The sequence below is a fragment of the Lycium ferocissimum genome, chromosome 2 (genome assembly GCF_029784015.1).
Source record: "Lycium ferocissimum isolate CSIRO_LF1 chromosome 2, AGI_CSIRO_Lferr_CH_V1, whole genome shotgun sequence".
In the NCBI taxonomy this organism is placed as follows: domain Eukaryota; kingdom Viridiplantae; phylum Streptophyta; class Magnoliopsida; order Solanales; family Solanaceae; genus Lycium; species Lycium ferocissimum.
In genome coordinates, this window is record NC_081343.1 from 5,717,836 (window position 1) to 5,731,906 (window position 14,071).

At 36.3% G+C, this 14,071-nt stretch overlaps 1 protein-coding gene across 1 annotated transcript; it reads right to left on the reverse strand.

The window, feature by feature from the left end:
• Nucleotides 1–3,772: 3,772 nt before the first annotated feature.
• On the reverse strand, nucleotides 3,773–11,540 carry LOC132033211 (uncharacterized). The gene is made up of 4 exons (XM_059423112.1): nucleotides 11,475–11,540; nucleotides 5,173–7,787; nucleotides 4,996–5,083; nucleotides 3,773–4,918 (listed from the first exon to the last, which is right to left on the reverse strand). The coding sequence occupies exons 2-4, from the start codon at nucleotides 7,782–7,784 to the stop codon at nucleotides 4,388–4,390; spliced, it is 3,231 nt and encodes a 1,076-aa protein (XP_059279095.1). The 5' UTR covers nucleotides 7,785–7,787; nucleotides 11,475–11,540; the 3' UTR covers nucleotides 3,773–4,387.
• Nucleotides 11,541–14,071: the final 2,531 nt, after the last annotated feature.

Genomic DNA, 14,071 nt, shown 5'->3' on the forward strand with positions numbered 1-14,071 from the left:
AAATTAAACAAAAGGAAAATTAAAAAATGATGCCACAAAGAAGCAAAATCGAGGTGGTGCGAGTGCTTTAAAAAATCAGCGCCGTGTTTCACAAGCTACTTACGTAAATTTGCAAGTTTCGGCGGGGAAAACAGCTAACTCTGAGGAGGTTGATGGAGGTCAAGATATGGGAAAAAGACTAGAGAGTACAGGTCACAACCAACTACAGCCTAGTGACAATGTCACAGTACAAGAGAGAAACTCATCACTTGAATTAACCCCTAGTGTTAGTGTTCATAAGCAACATGTACAATGTGAGGAAGGTTGTCACACCCTAATTTCCGATAGGGCGTGATGGGCACCCGACCCTTACTTAAGGCCGAGCGAACCCTCTGACTTTCGCTGTACTCATAACTATACTGGGCCCGCAAAATTTGACATAAATACATAGTGAAAATTTTTCGGACTCAAACATGTTTTTCATCCTTATCAAATCAAACAAAATCTGTAACATATGAAACTTATAACACGATGCATAATAATACATCGGCTTGCATAGCCGCTTACAAGACTGATATCTTATATACACGACACTGTCTGCAAAGTCTCTAACATACTCCAGATACCATAACGTAAGCACTCTGACTCGGCAGCACTCCGGAAAGAAAAGGAGCTCGCCAATCCAGCTGGAACATCTTCTACTACTATCTTCGCTCAATTTGGGTGTACTGTGCGGCATGAAACGCAGCCCCCTAGAAGAAAGGGGTCATGCGAAATATGTGCGAGTATGTAAAGCATGGAGTACAGAAAACAGAATCATAATCGAAGTAGGAATTACAGAACAAGTATAATGACCAGAAAATCATAAGACTTGCCTTTTTGAAACATTTATCATGCATATACATATATCGGTAAGTAAAATCATATCATAATCGTATCACCACGTCATCATACATATATACCGTACCTGGCCCTCTGGTGAGGGACTCGGTGAACAGAATCATCATATGCATGTCAGTTGTCGGAAATCATGTGCGAAGTACAAAAATAAGTATAATAATCAGAATGCCAGAATGCTTACTTTTGAACATAAATCATGCATGTCAAAACATGTATCATATGCGGTCCATAATGGGACCCGGCGGACGGAACATGGTCGCCCCTCCCGCCTTGGCGCCATAACTCATCATACTTCGGAAGTTTGCATATCTCCGAACACATCATCCTCCGTATCACATCATAATTCAGAACTCATCATACTTCGTATCATATCATATATCAAAACTCATCATACTTCGGAAAACTCGCATACTTGGAATATAACAAATGCGCACGATACATACCGGCCCGGGACTCGGCGAAGGAATTAACAATAATGTGCACGAGCAGAATCGTGGGAAACTATATGCAATTTAAAACATTTATAAACCATATGCAATTTAAACATTTGTAAAGACTAAAAAAAAAGGAATTTAATCAAACCGAACCATCATTTGCAAACTAAAGCAATAGTCCAATCAAGCCTCTTCCGAATGCCACTCGGGAACATATCAAACAGAACTTTAGAAGTCATAGCTACGTATCGGAATCATATGCATAACAATCCTCATTTCGGACTCGGTAAATAAGTAAGTAATCATACTCGGGAATCGGGATGATAAGTATGTTAAATTCTAAAAAAAGACATCATAACTATGCAAAGGAAAGTCTCGGGGGCCCACGGACGGGTAGCAAACCAATCCGAGCCCGCCTATGGAAGTTAGGGTCATCATACGCTACGGAATCCTCTACGGACATATCAAAGCGATCCGAGCCTTTCTGTGAAAGTTACGGACGTTCGTAGTTTCGGAATCGTCTAGGAATGAAACTCTTTTGAAAACAAAACTTTTATGCAATTTTTAAAATTTAGTCATACAACAGACATAAGAATCATAATTCGACTACATTAAGAATACGAATATCAAGAGACAAATAAGAATCATAGACATGCTCGGATCGCAAGAATAGAGTTACCTCGGGATTCGTGTCATAACTTACTTTCAACTAAGACATGCCAAAAGAAAGAAAGGTTGAGCTTTACATACCTCGTCCGCTTCCTACGCTAATCAGGACTTAAGTCTTGGCCTCTCGAGATCTACAGCCACATCAATAGGCATCGAACATTAGCCATAAGCATCGGAGAGTTCAATTCCAAACCATCATTTTATCTACAGAAATTTGAGCAGCACTTCCCCTATAAATTCATCAACCCCGAGAATTCAACTCGGCCAAAGCTTCGACAACAATACCAATAACCATATCAACGACATCAATAATTAATTTCAAACGCATTCTAACATTAATAACTCCTTTCTACATAAGTCGACGACGTCCAATTACATTCAACTCAACTACATACTTTCAAGCTAACATCAACGCTCGCAAGTTCAAGTACTAATCCAAGATCATTCAAACAAGATTCGAGAACATTTTAAACAATCCGCAAAATATTCCAAACTACCCAACCACTACACTATTCCACCCGAAACTTCCAAATGCCATAAGAACAACAACAATACATTTCTTTCTTCAAATTCATAAACTATATCAACAACCACATATTACAATATCATTCATATAAATGCAAGAAACTATATTACCAATATACCAACTTCAACATTATCTCACAAACGGCCACAACTTCAACTTATACCATCTAATACTTTCATTTTCATCACATAATCCACAACACAACAACCAAAATATACTAAATGAAATTAGTTCTTCACTCCTATTCAACACTACACATGCACGGCCAAACCTCAACATACACGGCCAACTTCAACACCACAATTTCATGAACTTTATTCATTTCTACATATCACAACATACAAAAACCATGCATAACATATAAAAATGGATATTAAACCTTACCTCCTTCCATTCCACTTCCCTCTCGGCTAGGCCTTGTTCATGGCACAAAAATGGTTTTCTTGTTCCAACAACTACCCCACGTTAACAAGGGCCTTTCAATTAGTAGGAAAGCTAGGAGAACATAATTTTTCTTGATCAAATTTTGGGACACCATTTTCGGCTGGACTATGGCCGAATGGTTCCCCTTAGCTTTCTCCAAAGTTCTACAAAATTCTAAGGGGGTGAAGATGATAAAAAGTGATGAATTAGCCATCTTCCTAAACTTATATAAATTACACAAGTGTACCATGGCCCACACCACACACACCCACGGCCACATGGCCATATTTTCATGAATTTAAGTTTCCAAAACTTCACTTTTGGCCCCAAATTTTCATGAAATGTCTAACTTTTCATAATTCACTTTTAACCCCAAATTCCTTAATATTCCATACCAACAAAATCATAAGCGACTTATGCCTTAAAACGAAATCGGAAAATAGTCTTGTTCTTAACTTTCCACACTTAGCTCGGAATATCCCGACGTACAAAATACGGGATATAACAAAGGTGCACTACAGAAGGGGAGAAAGGTACCGGAATTAACTTAAATACCCATGTGCACAAGTAACAACAGGTTGCTGATGTTATAAAGGACAACACTGCTCAGAATATGGTATCACCTGCAGATCATGAAGGGAATATGCAGAAGAAAAATGACACACTTGCAGGTCATGTAAATGCAGGGAATACAGCTGATACTTTGGTGCCACATGATGATGCCAATATGCAGAGGCAAGGTGCTGTGCAGGAGGCTCTAAGTGCTACTGCTAAGGAGTATGGCACTACAACTTAAGCAGCAAGTCAACAACAAGTCTCTGTGATAGTTGATCTACATGTCTTGCGTAAATTTAAAGCTCTATAGGTCCTTCTAGCCTTTGACATAATTGATGCCATGAAGTATATAGTGTTGCAGATTCCTTAGTTAAAACAGATAACAGCTTCATTTAAAAAAAAAAAAAAAACTAACAGTTGAACATCAATCAAACAAGGTTTAGGAATATGCAGACTGAATCGCGTCATCTCTTATATTTGCTAATAAACGCAATAACTCATAATTTTACTGCCAATGATATCTTACTGTTATTGCTTAAATTAGCAAACATCATATGTTTAATCAACCAAATAAAAAAAATATATCCTAGGCAAAAATCATTACTGCCAATGATCATAGCGTACTTCAGTAATAGAGAATCGTGAAGAAAGTACTTGAAAGTATAAATCAAAACATGAATATTTTTAGGATCCAACTTAACACCATAGTAAAAAAAAAAAAATGAGTAACTCAGAAACCAAACATGAGTACATAGTGACCAAATAGAATATCCTTTACTGCAAATCATAAAGTGAAACTTGTAAAATCAATAAATTCCATCGATCTCATTGAATTCTTTGTGAGATACTAACAGCCCTCCTGGTAATTACTTCAGCTAGCTATTCCACACCCAACTGCTTCCTAGATTCCTGGTAGCTCCTCTAAATCATCGTCCTCTTTTTCCCCAACATCAAAAGAATCACGAGGTTGAACCTTTCGTACAACATGCCAGCCTTTATTCGAAAGATCATTAACATAGAATACCTGTGATGCTTGGTTGGCTAGTACAAAAGGCTCATTTATTTTCAAAAACCGCTGGCGGTTAACACTTACGAAGCCATATTTATCTTCTTTAATTCCCCTTTCTTGGTCATACACATCAAACCACAAACATCGAAACAACACCACTCTTCTTCCCCCAGTAAATTGTAATTCAAGAATCTCAGTTAACTCTCCGTAGTAATCAATATTTTTATTCTCTTCATCAGTCTCACCAACTACAACCACCCCACAATTTTGAGTTCTCAAACCTGTATCATACTCTTTCACGTGAAACCTATATCCATTAGTAACATAGCCTTTGAAACTTGTCACATATGGCAGAGGACCACGTGACAAAGAGTGCAAATCTTTTATTTTCTTACTATCATCGTGTTTATGCAATTCCCCAACCTATCAAAATCAAGTACATAGTTCAGCAACTGCTATTCACAAACCCGTTTGAAAAACAAAAATTCATAACTGCTCACCTTTATCCTTAACCAACTAACGAATTGTCTATTCCATTCAATATCTGAATTGTTTTTAGACATATCAACTGGAATTTGTGAAAATTCTCTGAAAAGAATTTGAAGTATAACATGTCATTATAAGTAAGAAAATATGGAAAAGGTAAAAGTAAATTATTTGAATGAGTCATTACATACTCGAGAAATGGTTGAATTTCATCACAGTTCTTCAAAATATAAAAATGTGCCTGCTCAAATTCATCTGAATCAAGACCCCCTGCTGTGTTGGCACTGCCTAAAAATTTTCCAGGTTGAGAAAAAATTGCTAAACCTCCATCAGATTCAATAGCACCACCATCATAATTCCGTTCATTGCGATTAAATTTTGTTTCCATCGTATGCAAATACCTTGAACACAAGGTCATACATTCAGTTGCTAAATATCCCTCTGCAATGGAGCCTTCTGGGCAAGCCCTATTATGAATAAAAGACTTCAAAAAGTATAGCCATCGCTCCACTGGATACATCCATCGATATTGAATAGGTCCCGCAATCTTAGCTTCATTTGCTAAATGAATTGGCAAGTGGACCATGATATCAAAAAATGCAGGAATGAAGACCTTTTCCAACTTGCACAAAGTTATAGGAATTTGGGCTTCTATTTGCTCTAGCTCATCTACTCTTAAGCATTTCGCTCCAAGCATGTTGAAAAATATAGACAACTCAATAAGTGGTTCAAGCACAGATTTGCAGAGCATACCGCGTATCGCTAGTGGGAGTAAATGTTGTAGAATAACATGGCAATCATGACTTTTCAAGCCTGAAAGTTTGCGATCTTTAAGGTTGACACATTGAGAAATATTTGATGAAAATCCATCTGGGACCTTTAAATTCTTTAAGAAAGTGAAAAAGTTATTCTTCTCTTCAGGAGATAACGTGTAACATGCAGTTGGTAACTCATATTTATCCCCACTTTTTATCGGATGCAATTCTTTCTTTATGTTCATTGCTTGCAAATCCATCCGAGAATTCAATGTATCTTTGGTTTTTCCTTTCACATTTAAGATTGTCCCCAAAATATTATCACATATATTTTTCTCAATGTGCATCACATCTAAATTATGTCGCAACAATAGTGTTTTCCAATATGGAAGATCAAAGAAAATACTCTTCTTATTCCAATTATCACCCCTACTATCATGTGATATTTTGGTCTTCTTCTTTGGATCCTTTGATAGTGTTATCCCATCTAAATCAGCCACTTGATGAAGTATGTCATTACCAGATAGAATTTTTGGTGGTTTTTTCCGCTCCTTAGTGCCATCAAATGAATTTTTTATCATTCCTCCAATTGTGATTGAGAGGAAGAAAGCGTCTATGGCGCATATAGCATTGTTTTTTTTTTTTTTTTTTTTACCATTTTCCAACCTAATTGAAAGAGTTTCTTTATTGCAACATGGGCAGGCCAATTTTCCTTTGGTACTCCATCCCGACAAATTTGTGTATGCTGGAAAATCATTAATGGTCCATAACAAAGATGCATGTAACATAAAATTCTGTCTAGTTGACGCATCAAAGGTCTCCACTCCAGTTTCCCATAATTCCTTTAATTCCTCTATCAAAGGTTGGAGATAAACATCGATTGCATCTCCGGGACTTTCAGGACCAGGAATAAGCATTGATAAAATAAAATTCTCTTGCTTCATGCATAACCAAGGTGGTAAATTATAAGGAATAAGTACCACAGGCCAAATGCTATATGGAGTTTTGGAACTTTTAAATGGTTGAAAACCATCACTAGCAAGTCCAAGTCGAACATTACGAGGCTCTGTAGCAAAAGATGGGTGAAGTTCATCAAGTGTCTTCCATGCTACTGAATCAGCCGGGTGCCTCATTATTCCATCATCAACTCTTTCGTCATGATGCCATCTCATCAAAGAAGATGTTTTTGAGGACATAAACAATCTTTGAAGTCTTGGTTTTAGAGGAAAATAACGTAAAATCTTGCATGGTATCTTTTTTCCAAATTTAGATTTTGTTTTCCCGTTACGTTTATCCTCCTTCCATCTAGATGCGCCGCAAACTTTGCAAGACTCAAGAAACTTATCATCCTTCCAATATAACATGCAATTATTCTTACACGCATCAATCTTCTTGTAAGAAAGACCAAGGTCCCGAATTATCTTCTTTGCCTCGTAATATGAACCTGGCAAGTTTGATCCATCAGGTAATAAATCTTCCTTCAGCATCTTCAACAACATTGTAAATGACGCATTACTCCAATGACCAATACTTTTAATATGAAGCAATTTAACCATAGTAGAAAGTTTAGAAGCTTTTGAACTTTCATATAATGGTTGCTCAAAATCGTTTAACAGGCGATAGAATCGTTTTGCTTCAGGATTTGGTTCCTCCTCAACAAAATCATCACTACCGGTGTTCACATTATCTCCATTGAAAGCGGGGTATAAATCCCTTAAGATCTCAGGTATTTCATCCTCGTCCTCAACATCATCCTTTTCAATGTCATTATCGTCTACAAATTCAGAATCTGACTGTGGCTCACCTAACCTCTCCCCGTGATGATACCAAAAAGTATAACTTTCGATTATTCCATATACTATTAAATGTGACCTAACCATCTTACGAGTTCTTGAAGATGCATTACAACATTTGACACATGGACAACGTATTTCTTGCGTATCTCTCAATCTTGTAAAAGCATAATCCAAAAATGTCTCCACCCCAAGTATGTAAGCATTATCAAGTCGATCTTGAACAAGTTGCATCCATTCCTTATTAGGTGCCATAATCTTGAATCAAGAAAAATATATAAGAAATATATTGTAATACAACCAAAAGGAGTAAAAGTGGGAACATCCCAACTCAAAAGTTGAATTACTAAATTATCCTTTAAAAATGGAGTGACCATTTTATCCTTCGACTTTAAGTGCTACTTTTAATGTTCAGAAGTTAAAGAAGACGTCTTTCTGGAAAGATTTGATTCTTAATTAGTGATTTTTGCTTAGTGATTACTCCAATTATAACAAAACAGTTCTATTCATGCATTTTACAAAAGTTAATAATGATCTTCTATCTAATTGGGAAGTGAAATATTTTCTTCTTTTTCAATTTTTTTCAATTTTTGCATTTTCTTTGATACATCTGAAGGCATATAGCAACAATCGATGTTTCAATTATAACAAACTTTCCAGATTGATGATGGAAATATGGACACTATATACAAATGACGGAACACTTCAATAAAGAAATTTCAGAATTCATGAACACTCTCTAGGGACACTATAACAACAAACAGAAATTTACTTCACTTAAAGTATAAAAGAACTGAAAGTCTTGTCAAAGAGTTAGATAAAAACTCCTTTGGCAAAAAGTTCGGCGGCAACTGGCTAAGGTGATAAACAATACTTACACGCTTGATGCTTAATTAGTTAATAACACCAACAATATAAGTAAAAGAAGGAGAAAAAAAAAGATGCACCATAGAACCAAATTCTCTAATACACGTACAAAAGCAAAAACTTACGTTGATGAGAAGAAACTCTAAGAATGAGCTTTTTTATTTTTATTTTTATCAGTAGCAGTTCACAAAAGCCAGACCAACAGACGAGCTGGTTCGATAAGCGATACCTGGAGTTCTTCTTTTAACACAACTATGCTTTTCGCGACTGCAAAATAAATTCCCAACCTTAAACAATCTACTCATTTTCTTCTTAATGACATAACAGTTAACAACAGAAGATCGTATAAAACACATTATTATACAACAACAGCTAAACACCTAAGAGCCCTAAGTTGGCACTTCAGCGGCTGTTAGCAGCGGCTAAAGTAACAGCAGCAGGCCGGTAGTTGTTAGCAGCAACTAAGGCAACAACAGTATAGGTGCAATACTTTTATCATACGCTAAAGAAGGCAAGCAGTAGCAGCTATAAGCACTAAGCAGAGCTATCAAGTTAAAGCAGGAATACAAGTTACAAATTACAATAGTTTAGAAGCTAAGGCAAGAAGCAACAACTTTAAGCGCTATGCAGTAGATAAGTAAACCATCTAATAAAAAGTGATGTGGTTGTCTCAAAGAAGCCTAAAAATCAATTGCTCAAAGTTGACACAGATGCCATTTCTAAGCAGAGATAGGGATTAGTTGTAGCAGGGGTATAAATACTGAATTATGACTGTTTGTGCAGAGACAGGGACTGGCTATTAAAGTTCAGATCAGAGCTTAGAATTTTTGACTTAGCTTTTTCCTATTGTCATGCAAGAGTTGTTAACTTGTGTAAAAAGCCTACAAATGAAATCTTTACCGATTTTTGTTGTCTTTGACCATGGATAACCAAATTTTGTATCTGTGGACTGATATCCTATATGGTAATAATTTCAGAACCTAGTCAATTTGAATGTTATGATTAGAAGAACATGAAGATGTGGCAGGATGCATTGCTGGGTGACTCACGTTTAATGGAGATCTTCCATGATCTATATGCTTTAGCAATGAACCAAGAGGCCACTGTGGCTGATTGTAGAGCAAGGAATAGATGGAAGCTAGAGTTAAAAAAGTATTTTTTTCACCGAGAGATTGAGAGAGTGGCTAACTAAGATTTCCCCCCTGTCACAAAATGACAGACTGATCTGGAATGATAGATTTTACTGGCTTCTTTACAGTGAAATAGAATACTGAACAACACAGTTAGAAGCAAACAATTGGCCAAGAGAAAACCTTTTGGAAGAGTTTGGCATTATTGGAAGTAGTATGTTTCACTTGGATTGCCTTACCCGGAGATTCCGTAACTCAAGCAAATCTAAGGAGGGGAATAAGTATGTATACTAGATGTTGTTCTGTGTAGATGAATTGGAAGATTCAGAACAGCTTCTGCATCATATGATGCCCTGCCAAATTTGGGGCTGCTTACCAACCTTTTTTGAGCATTTGTTGGGTGATATCCAGCATTTAAGGTGCAATCAGCGTTGGAGAAATCAAAAGATGATAAACAAGCATCTCAAGGCAACATACACCATCCACCAATGTATAATATGGTCAATATGGATAATAAAAGAAAATTTTAAAATGTCCAGAGAGAGAAGCTCCTACTTCTCTCTAGAAACAAGGAAGCTTGAAACCTACAGGAAGGCCCTTGACTGGCCAGTCTTACAGATCGGGGGCAAATGTTCGAAGAGGGAGTCGGGCAGTGAACCAAGGTTCTCTGTTTCAGAGGAACATACACAGCTAAGGAAGACTTTTTTGAGAACTTGTTTGGTTGGATCCTTTTCTAAATGGGTGGGTTCACCGGAAGCTGTCAGGAACTGGGCTGTGGAGGCATGGGAAGTAGAAGATGGACTGAAAATTTCTCAACTGGGTGATACTCGTTTATATATATATATATTCTTCTCTGGCTCTCAAGGAAAAGAAAACATCAAGCAAACACATATAACTGTTAGAACAAAGCTTTTCCACTAACAATCCTACATTCATATCTTAGGCAAACGATAGAAAAACTTGTCGTGACTTGAAAAGAAATAGAGAAAGGCAGGAATGAGGAAACGTTAAATGATGCAGTTCACACCAAAATATTTGTATCATATTATAAGGTAGAATTACACTATTGAAGGATGATGGGGATTTTGTCCTTATAAGTTATCGAATTAAAAAATTTATTCAATAATAATCATCATTACACCTATTTTTGTTTTCAATAAACGGTACTAGCAGAAGTGTTCACATCAGTACACAACATATGATGATGACGAACATAGTGCTCGGACACCAAAAAAAAAAAAAAAAAAAAAAAAAAAAAAACTAGATGGAATCATATGGCATAAAACCAGAGTTTTCTGAACTCAAAACAGGGGCAAAAATAAGCCAACAGCAGATTAATCACTAAAAAGTCCCAAATCACTAATCAATTGCTAAAAGCTTTCACCAAGGAACCTAAACTTAAAACATCACAAGTAGCAAATAAATATGCCAAGGGCTGTACTAATAGAACTGTAGAGACAGAATTGAGAGTAGTCTTATTACCAACCAAAATTATATGGGAAGAATTTCGTATAACAATTTTGAGGCTATTGACAATCTCTCTTTTACACCAACAACTTAAAGCTATATGACTTCCGAATTTAAATAGCACACTGATGGAACCCAAACCCATCTAAATTAGTTTATATCTCACAGAAAGCCTAATTTTGGTATAGCCATACCAGGTAAAACTTGAGGAAATTTCTTCTGCCACTCAAGAAAAGTACCTCTTTTGTAACTGATATACATATTTTAGTATCTATCCCATGATAAGGCTCTTAAACTTACTAATCTCTCCTAGAAAACACAATTAATGTCACCAAGGATATTAGCATTTAAAATAAAACTATACATTTCTAGAACACCCAAAAAAAAAAAACCCTAGATGGAATCATGAAGTGTAAACTCAAAATTGGGCAAAATTAGGCATTCCACAAAGCAATTCATAGTTAAAACAACAGAAACTTACCTTGACAAGAAGGAAACTCCAAGAATCTATCCGGATATTATAGTCGTAGCAACAAGACCTATAAAACGCAGGCAACGATGAGTAATAAGAAGACAAGACTGATTTTTAAAAAAAAAGAATTGGAATGTTTTCTGCGTCAAAACATAGAGACGCTAATTCCTTTTAAAAGCCTGCAACAGAAACGTACGGCTGATTTTACTTCAACAAACCTAAAGACCCACGCTGAGTGTTTATCTTGTTGCTGATTTTCCTCTAACTGAAACAGAAGAGACGTACGCTTTAGTGTTGCTCTGTTTACGGAGGGGTGAGGTAAGGGGTGGTGGAATAGACGTGGGTGTGAAAAAAAAGAGGGAAAATATAGCGCCCTTTTCTTAATTATTAGCGACTAGATATTAATCTTTATAACGTTCGGATATTATTCTATCGCGAATATTAAACTAAAAATGGACTTTAAACGACCGGAAAAATTTTTGTCGCTATAAATACACTTTTAACGGCCGGATTCATATCCCTTCGTTAAGACTTGGTGTCAAAAGTCTATTTTCTTGTAGTGAGATCTGAAGGTCTTCAATGGAGGTATTTTTCTAGGTATTTTTGCTCCTTTTTCCTTTGTCCTCTATCAGCACTGCTCGCGATAGGAAAAAAAAACGGAATTTATTAAAGGCTATTGTAGAACTTGTCGAGCCTTTGGTTCTTTTGTAAACTATTTTGCATATTTTTTCGGTAGAAAAGATATTTATATTATATATTAAGGCGGTAGATTATTCCAAGCAGTAGCATGTGTAGCCACCGAAGCGGTACTCTTACTTCCAGTGGCATCATAACTGATAATACTAAGGTTACCTAGACTGGATAGAGTATTACATACTGAAATAGCTACTAGCTTCGGAGATAAGACATCCTTCTCCGCATCCATTATTTTTAATATAAGCGGAGGAGGAGTAGACATAGTAGATAGTTGATTGCATGAAGACAGCTGAGTTCCTTGCTTAGCCAAAAAGTGAGCCACCTTGTTACCTTCCCTAAAAGTGTGCCGCACCACTGGATTCTGCAACTTCCTCAACAGATGCCTGCAAGAGTAAATGAGATTGTTATAAGGCGGTGTGGGTGTGTCAAGTAGGTGTATTACCTCTACCGAGTCAGTTTCTACTTCCAGTGGAACCAAATGCGCTGTCTCGGCAAGCAGGAGGCTTTGATGGATGGCATGGAGTTCCGCCATAGTGTGGTTGAAGGTGATAATTTTACTAGCATAGCCAACAACCCAATCACCTGCACTATTCCGAATCGCACCACCAATTCCTCCAAAATTAGTAGTATTTGAAAAGGCACCATCCGTATTAAGTTTAAATCGTCCAGGAGATGGGGGGAACCACTTAATATTAATTTCCTTAGGGATGTGACTTGCGTGGGATTGCATAGGGTGTTTCTAACACGCAGCGGAAGACAAAAACAATCCTAAGCAGATCTAGTTGTATTTTAAAATTTATTCACATGTCGAAGAATGGATCTAAGACAAACCTGTTGGAAAAAGCCTTGACTGAAAATCTCTTCAATAGTACGAAGAGCCTATGTGCAGAGGCGAATTTATGTATTAATTTTGGGTCACGTGAACACATGGTCACTCGACTAAACTCAATATATTATGTGTATAATTTTAAAAATATATATAATATTACCTCCGAAGAACACATGGTCAAACCGCCGAGTTGAAAGACGATTAGGGGCTGTGTTTATTTCCTTAAGGTCTCGGGATTGAACCTGAGCTCTTGCACGTTCTATGCTTTTATTAAAGCAGTCTTTTAACTTTCTTTTTTTTTTTATATTATTCTACATCCTTTTTCTTCTATAATTCTATTACCCAAAAGTAAAAATCGTGTTTCTTTTTTATATTACCTCTAATGAGTTTTTTTTTTCCTTTACCCAAGTCCCAAAAGACAAAAGAAATTGAAAAATCCCATAGGCGCTAAGCTACAACGAACCAAAAGCAAAAAAAAAATAAATCAAAAAACCCCGTAGCTAATGGTGAATCCATCCTCTTAAAATTCTGAATTCGCCTCTGCCTATGTGTATCCACACCCAGACTGATTCCTGCTATCAACTCTTTGATTAATAGAACGCTCGAACAAATTGAATGAAAATAATCATGCTAAAATTCTCTAAGAATTTCGGCACAACTTGAAAGAACAAGAAAGACAATTTCTTGGTTCTCTTTAATTTTTTACGGCTGTTTTTTTTTTTTTTTCTCTGCTATCTCACGTTGCCCACAACTCCTTTTTATATGATTTATGGGCAAGAGGTGGACTTCTTTTCAAAGTCCAATTCTTATTTGAATTGGCAGACTTTCTGGTAAAGAATCAAATTCCATTCAAAATGGGATCACACGCACGTAATGGGACTTATCTCATGTTTCTCTAATTGTAAATTTGATATTACATAGGAGTCCTTAATTAATATTTACACATATCTCTATATAAATAAATATTAACGATGAGTATCAAATATATATCTCATATATACGTTGATAATTATTAATTTTATTTGCTATTTCAAATAGCAAGATTCAATTTATTCACTATATTAATTATATTCTATGTACT

What these genes read in the sequence shown, in the direction of transcription:
- LOC132033211 (XM_059423112.1), bottom strand. Translation starts at nt 7,784, where the DNA reads ATGGCACCTAATAAGGAATGGATGCAACTTGTTCAAGATCGACTTGAT. An exon ending in GAAATTCAACCATTTCTCGA is followed by an intron (nt 5,084 to 5,172) that starts GTATGTAATGAC and finishes AATTCTTTTCAG; the next exon opens with AGAATTTTCACAAATTCCAG. An exon ending in TTAGTTGGTTAAGGATAAAG is followed by an intron (nt 4,919 to 4,995) that starts GTGAGCAGTTAT and finishes TGATTTTGATAG; the next exon opens with GTTGGGGAATTGCATAAACA.